The following is a 6,595-nucleotide window of genomic DNA, read 5'->3' on the forward strand; positions in this document are numbered from 1 at the left end:
CTGGAGTGCAATGATGCGATCTCGGCTCACTGCAACCTCCGCCTCCCGGGTTCCAGCGGTTTTCCTTCCTCGGCCTCCTGAGTAGCTGGGACTACAGGCGCCTGCCACCAAGCCCAGCTAATTTTTTGTATTTTTAGTAGAGACGGGGTTTCACCATGTTGGCCAGGATGGTCTCCATCTCTTGACCCCATGATACGCCCGCCTCGGTCCCCTAAAGTGCTGGGATTACAGGCGTGAGCCACCGCGCCCGGCCGACCTTGCCTTTAAAAAAACAAACAAAAAAAGAAAGGAAATAAAAGAAAAAAAAGAAAAGGTCTTCATGGTGCCTTAGTGAAAGAAACAGGGTACATTTCCCTTTATTTTAAACAGGTAAGAATGCCCCAGGAGATTTCATGGTTGAGAACTACACTTTTGAGGGGGGAGGGGAAAAAGAACTATTCTTTCTTTTTTTCAAGAGGGTGTCTCTATTGTAAAAGGAGAAGTGAAGAATGAGAACCTGTACTGCAGGTATTTCCTTAGGAAGACCAATTTTGGGAAAGTTGAGGTTCTGGAAATTAAATCCCTTACATCTCCCAAGGTCCAGTCCCCGCAGAGGTTTTTTATGTTCCCCATTTTGAAAGCTGTAGACTTTGACGACTGGAAAGAAGTGATGTGGGATTGTTCAATGGACGGGTGTTTGCGATTCTATGACTCAGCGTTAGGGATGTAGTAAATTCTGTGAACCTAGTTAAGCGGCAAGATGCCCACCACTTGTGGAAATGGGAGTCTTAGCGATTGGGACCTTGTTAATCTTTCTGGTTTCCTCGTAAGCTCACCTCTGGACCCAGCCTTGCCTCCACGACTCCCTCCAACCTCCCTAAACTCAAAGAGGTGGGTATCAAGTCTGTTTCTTCATCCTTCATTGTTTTTTCCCCCTCTCCCAGAAGAGGAGGAGGAAACCCAAAGTATTTTATGAGCCTCATTTCGTTTCACAGCAGCCCTCGCAGAGGCTCAAACTCTCCTCCAAGCCCCACCCCATCATCGTCCATCCGCAGACCCTGGGCCTCCACGACAAAGCACGGCCTCACAGTCAGCACCGACAGCCCTTCGAGGACCCCCTCTGGAGAAGGAGAACCATTCAGGTCCCAACCGTCTGGTTGGTCATTAGTTCTGTGGTGAAGCTTGAAAAGCAAATCAGCAACAATAGTAATAATAATAACACTTTTGTATGGCGCGTTGTGCTCATTTGCGGGACGCAGCACCTGGCAGTAGAAACAGCTGCTGGACAGCGGCAAGGAGCGCACCGCCCTTGCAGGGGAAGGGGCTGGGTCAGCCGAATAAGCCGCGGAAATGGGAACCTGGGGGACAGGAAAGCAGGGCCAGATAGCTTGCCAATAGTTTAGTTGAAGAAAAAGGTTTTACTTCCCTTTTAAGAGACTTCTGCCATTCCCTGAAACCCTGCGCAGCTTTGGAAAGCCCAATTCCTAAACCACCCTGTTCAGTTCCCCTGCCCCTCCTTGGAAAAGAGGCTCCGTCCTCCCCACGCGCCACTCGCCGGCGGTTGGGCCCCAGGGAGGAAGTTTCTGATTGGAGGAGTCAGAGAAGCACCGGGTGAAAAGAGCTCCACTGGCGGCGCACCGAAGTTCTGGCGTAGCCAGCGCCGTACGGCAAAATGGCGGCCCCCAGCTGCTTTGGGACGCCCGGGTTCGGGGAGACAAACTCCGACCTGGACAACAGCGCTGACTATGTGGGCGGCACTGGAGGTGTTCGCGGGGCGGGCCTACGGCCACTTCCGGCCACGGCAAGCCTTGTTCCGTACGACAATATGGCGTCGCTTAGTTGCATGCAGGCGGAAACTCTGTGGCTTCCGGTCCGTAGTGGGGCCTGCGGTGGGAGTGGGAAGGAAGGCGGAGGGAACCATGCGAGGTTCTGAGATCTGCGGCGAGGGTCGCCTCGAGAGACGGTTTCTGAGGTGGGGGCCGGACGGTGCGGGGATCAGAGGCGGGGGCGGGGATATCGAGGCAGAGGTATTGGGGAGATCCGGGCTCTGAGTCTGAGGGGAAAACTGTGGTACCTTCCTATCCCTGAAAGGGAGGGGGGCGGCCGGGGGCGGAACGGGGGGGGGGGGATTTGGCGGGAAGCGCATCTACCCGACCGGCCGGACCCAGGGTTGGGATCTAAGAGGAATCGGGAGAGCGTAGCGCGGTGCGGGGGGACTTCTAATTAGTTACAGGTCACCGAGAGAATGGGGGAAATTAGGGTGGGGTGAAAGGGAGGGGACTTGGGTAAAATATCTTCAACCTAAAGACCCAGTTTGAGGAGACTTAGGGTGAAATATGGAGATAATTCAAGGAGGGGAAAAGAGAACGGACTGTTGTGAGGGAACCTCTTTCACCTCAGAGAGTCTAGGAGTTGGGGTGATCATTCAGGATGGGGCGGGTGTGGGGTTGACTTGCTTGAGGGCAGAGGGGGCAAACACATGAGGTGGCGCCCACAGGAGTGTGTTGTCTGTGCAAGGGGGTGTCAGGACGATTTAGGGAGCAGTGTGGGAGAAAGAACCAACTTGCCAACTCTGAGAAATAGTGGGGAAATGAAACAGAAAGACCGGAAATCGACGTGAGGGGAAATGCAACAGAAAGACCGGAAATCGACGTGAGGGGTGGAGCAGAAGGTGGCAACTTAAGGTGTGGGGGGGGTTGCCCCCCCCCACACCACTTGAAGGGCCCGAAAAGCATATAGAACTAATGGTTATTGAAATCAGGTGGTGAAGACAGTGTTGGTCAGGGCTGGATGTTACTGAAACCCAAGGAGTTCAGAAAATGCGTGAGGTGAAGGGATGGGGCTGTGCTGGAGGGGCTCATTCTGAGGCCCCATCCCCTTCCAGCAGGAATTCTGAAATCCCCACCACTTCCTCCCTCCGGGGGATTTGATTCCCCCATGGCCACCGCTAACAGCATCATCGTGCTGGATGATGATGATGAAGATGAAGCAGCTGCTCAGCCAGGGCCCTCCCACCCACTCCCCAATGCGGCCTCACCAGGGGCAGAAGCCCCTAGCTCTTCTGAGCCTCATGGGGCCAGAGAAAGCAGTAGTTCGGGCGGCAAGAAGTGCTACAAGCTGGAGAATGAGAAGCTGTTCGAAGAGGTGAGCTTTAGCGGGGAAGATTGTTGTACCCCAGGGAGGGGGATGGCTGACTGGCTCTCCTGTCCTTTCTTCCCCACTAACCCCACTCCCCTTTCTCTCAACCCCCTCCCTTGTCTCTCTTCCCCTTCCTTCTTCCCCTGAACCTTCTAGTTCCTTGAACTTTGTAAGACGCAGACAGCGGACCACCCTGAGGTGGTCCCATTCCTCTGTAACCGGCAGCAACGTGCCCACTCTCTGTTTTTGGCCTCGGCGGAGTTCTGCAACATCCTCTCTCGGGTCCTATCTCGGGCCCGGTGCCGGCCATCTAAGCTCTATGTCTACATCAATGAGCTCTGCACTGTTCTCAAGGCCCACTCAGCCAAAAAGAAGCTGAACTTGGCCCCTGCTGCCACCACCTCCAATGAGCCCTCTGGGAATAACCCTCCCACACACCTCTCCTTGGACCCCACAAATGCTGAAAACACTGCCTCTCAGGCCCCAAGGACCCGTGGTTCCCGGCGGCAGATCCAGCGCTTGGAGCAGCTGCTGGCGCTCTATGTGGCAGAGATCCGGCGGCTGCAGGAAAAGGAGTTGGATCTCTCAGAATTGGATGACCCAGACTCCACATACCTGCAGGAGGCACGGTTGAAGCGTAAGCTGATCCGCCTCTTTGGGCGACTATGTGAGCTGAAAGACTGCTCCTCACTGACCGGCCGTGTCATAGAGCAGCGCATCCCCTACCGTGGCACCCGCTACCCAGAGGTTAACAGGCGCATTGAGCGGCTCATCAACAAGCCAGGGCCTGATACCTTCCCTGACTATGGGGATGTGCTTCGGGCAGTAGAGAAGGCAGCCGCCCGACACAGCCTTGGCCTCCCCCGACAGCAGCTCCAGCTCATGGCTCAGGATGCCTTCCGAGATGTGGGCATCCGGTTACAGGAACGACGTCACCTCGATCTCATCTACAACTTTGGCTGCCACCTCACAGATGACTATAGGCCAGGTAGGGGGTTAGTGGGATGCCTCTCAGTGACCTTTATATGTCAGGTATGAGGCGGATGGGGCATCTCTCTAGTCCTGTCTAGGGTTTGTACTCTTCTAGTCCCTTCCACAGCTGAGTGCTCTGACTTTATGTCTTCCCACGTAGGCATTGACCCTGCACTATCAGATCCTGTGTTGGCCCGGCGCCTTCGGGAAAACCGGAGTTTGGCCATGAGTCGGCTGGATGAGGTCATCTCCAAATATGCAATGTTGCAAGACAAAAGTGAGGAGGGCGAGAGAAAAAAGAGAAGAGCTCGGCTCCAAGGCACCTCTTCCCACTCTGAAGACACCCCCGAAGCCTCCTTGGATTCTGGTGAGGTGTGGATGGGGTAAAGCCTTCAGAGAGACATTGTCCTTCCCCTGCACCGGCCACCAGGGAGTCCAGGTTGACTGATGGGGGAGCATGAGAAGGAATGCAAGAACCAAACCCTCTGGGGCAAGGGATTCCTTAGAGAAACTTTTTTGTCCCCCAGGGCCCTAGTGGAATGGCATCCCAGGGGTGCCCTTCTGCCTCCAAAGCTGAGACAGATGAGGAAGAAGATGAGAGTGATGAGGAAGAGGAGGAGGACGAGGAGGAGGAGGAAGAAGAAGAAGAGGAGGAGGCCACAGATTCTGAAGAGGAGGAGGATCTGGAACAGATGCAGGAGGGTCAGGAGGACGATGAAGAGGAGGAGGAAGAGGAAGAAGCAGCAGGTATGTCAAGGGAACATTCTCCTCACCTGTCATTGCTGTTTTTGTTAGGCATAAGCCACCTGTTTGAGACCTTTCCCTTCCTCCTCCTAGTGTCCTCTCAGCAGTATTTTTTCCCCTCATTCTCGGGCTACCCTTTCCCCTTTTCTTCTTTTCCAGGTAAAGATGGAGACGGGAGCCCCATGTCCTCACCACAGATCTCCACTGAAAAGAACCTGGAACCTGGCAAACAGATCAGCAGGTCTTCAGGGGAGCAGCAAAACAAAGTGTCACCATTGTTACTGTCAGAAGAACCCCTGGCCCCCTCCAGCATAGATGCTGAAAGCAATGGAGAACAGCCTGAGGAGCTGACCCTGGAGGAAGAAAGCCCTGTGTCTCAGCTCTTTGAGCTGGAGATTGAAGCTTTGCCCCTGGATACCCCTTCCTCTGTGGAGATGGACATTTCCTCTTCCAGGAAGCAATCAGAGGAGCCCTTCACCACTGTCTTAGAGAATGGGGCAGGCATGGTCTCTTCTACTTCCTTCAATGGAGGCGTCTCTCCTCACAACTGGGGAGATTCTGGTCCCCCCTGCAAAAAATCTCGGAAGGAGAAGAAGCAAACAGGATTAGGGCCATTAGGAAACAGGTAATAACAACAGGAGGAGGAAGAGGGAAGCCAAGGAGGGATTGCAGGGGACTTTCGGAGAGGAATATTGGGGAACTGAGTCTGCTGGGAGAGACTGGACTGCCCTCCTCCAGCCTCAGTCTTCCCTTACCCCTCCACATATTTATGTTTCGGTTTCTAGCTATGTGGAAAGGCAAAAGTCAGTGCATGAGAAGAATGGGAAAAAGATATGTACCCTGCCCAGCCCACCTTCCCCATTGGCTTCCTTGGCCCCGGTTGCTGATTCCTCCACAAGGGTGGACTCTCCCAGCCATGGCCTGGTGACCAGCTCCCTCTGCATCCCTTCTCCAGCCCAGCTGTCCCAAACCCCCCAATCACAACCTCCTCGGCCTGGTACTTGCAAGGTAAGAAGGGGAGGCCGTGTTTCTTCTGATAATTTGTTCTCTTTCATTGTCTGTTTTAGCTGCTCTGTCTGAATATTGCACCTGCCACATCCTGTCTCTTCCTTTTTCCCACCCGTTTTATCCTGTAAATCCTCCTGTCTGTTTCTTTTCTCCTGTACTCCAGATCTCTCTGACTCTTTGTCTCTCACTTCCCTGCAGACAAGTGTGGCCACACAATGCGATCCAGAAGAGATCATCGTGCTCTCAGACTCTGATTAGCTGCCTCCCCTTCTCCCTGCCTCCAGAATGTTTTGGGATAGCATTTGGAGGAATGTGGGAAGCAGATGACTGAGGAAGGGATGGACTAAGCTAATCCCCTTTTGGTGGTGTTTTTTTAAACCGTAAAAGAAAAAAAAAGCTTAAGTTTTACACAGAAACATTAATAAACAATAAAGTTCTTTTCTTACTGTATCACTGTCTTTTTCTTGTCCTTCTACTGTTACAGATTGGCATTAGCTGTCCCCTTGCTCAGGGTTAGCCCAATATCCTCGGGGTAGTCCCGATCTGCCCCTTCTAGCCTGGTCTTTTGTTGTTGTTGTCTCGCTATGTCGCCCAGGCCAGAGTGCAGTGGTGCCATCACAGCTCACTGCAGCGTGGACCTCCCAGTCTCAAGTGATAATGCCTCAGCCTCCCGAGTAGCCGGGACTACAGGCGCGTGCCACCATACCTGGCTAATTTTTTGTTTTTGTTGTTTGTATTTTTTGTAGAGACAGGG

The 6,595-nt window shown here is 53.5% G+C and overlaps 1 protein-coding gene across 4 annotated transcripts; it reads left to right on the plus strand.

Annotated features, from left to right (window-relative positions):
• The first annotated feature begins 1,793 nt into the window (after nt 1-1,793).
• Nucleotides 1,794-6,291, plus strand: LOC111542921 (death domain-associated protein 6). 4 transcript variants are annotated; one of them, XM_023212504.1, is made up of 8 exons: nt 1,794-1,951; nt 2,864-3,123; nt 3,274-4,105; nt 4,250-4,461; nt 4,617-4,836; nt 4,993-5,458; nt 5,619-5,841; nt 6,040-6,291. In XM_023212504.1, the coding sequence occupies exons 2-8, from the start codon at nt 2,917-2,919 to the stop codon at nt 6,097-6,099; spliced, it is 2,220 nt and encodes a 739-aa protein (XP_023068272.1). In that variant the 5' UTR covers nt 1,794-1,951; nt 2,864-2,916; the 3' UTR covers nt 6,100-6,291. The 4 variants fall into 4 exon arrangements, with proteins under 4 accessions (XP_023068272.1, XP_023068274.1, XP_023068273.1 ...); XM_023212506.1 differs by having other exon boundaries at nt 3,598-4,105; XM_023212505.1 differs by having other exon boundaries at nt 1,795-1,951; nt 2,867-3,123.
• Nucleotides 6,292-6,595: the final 304 nt, after the last annotated feature.

This window comes from Piliocolobus tephrosceles, unplaced genomic scaffold (assembly GCF_002776525.5).
Source record: "Piliocolobus tephrosceles isolate RC106 unplaced genomic scaffold, ASM277652v3 unscaffolded_27155, whole genome shotgun sequence".
NCBI classification, from domain to species: Eukaryota; Metazoa; Chordata; class Mammalia; order Primates; family Cercopithecidae; genus Piliocolobus; species Piliocolobus tephrosceles.

Excerpts from the sequence above, each read along its gene's own strand:
- LOC111542921 (XM_023212507.3), top strand. The coding sequence starts at position 1,899 with ATGCGAGGTTCTGAGATCTGCGGCGAGGGTCGCCTCGAGAGACGGTTT. Across the intron at positions 4,106-4,249 it reads CACAGATGACTATAGGCCAG|GCATTGACCCTGCACTATCA; the intron begins GTAGGGGGTTAG and ends CTTCCCACGTAG. Across the intron at positions 5,842-6,039 it reads CTCGGCCTGGTACTTGCAAG|ACAAGTGTGGCCACACAATG; the intron begins GTAAGAAGGGGA and ends ACTTCCCTGCAG.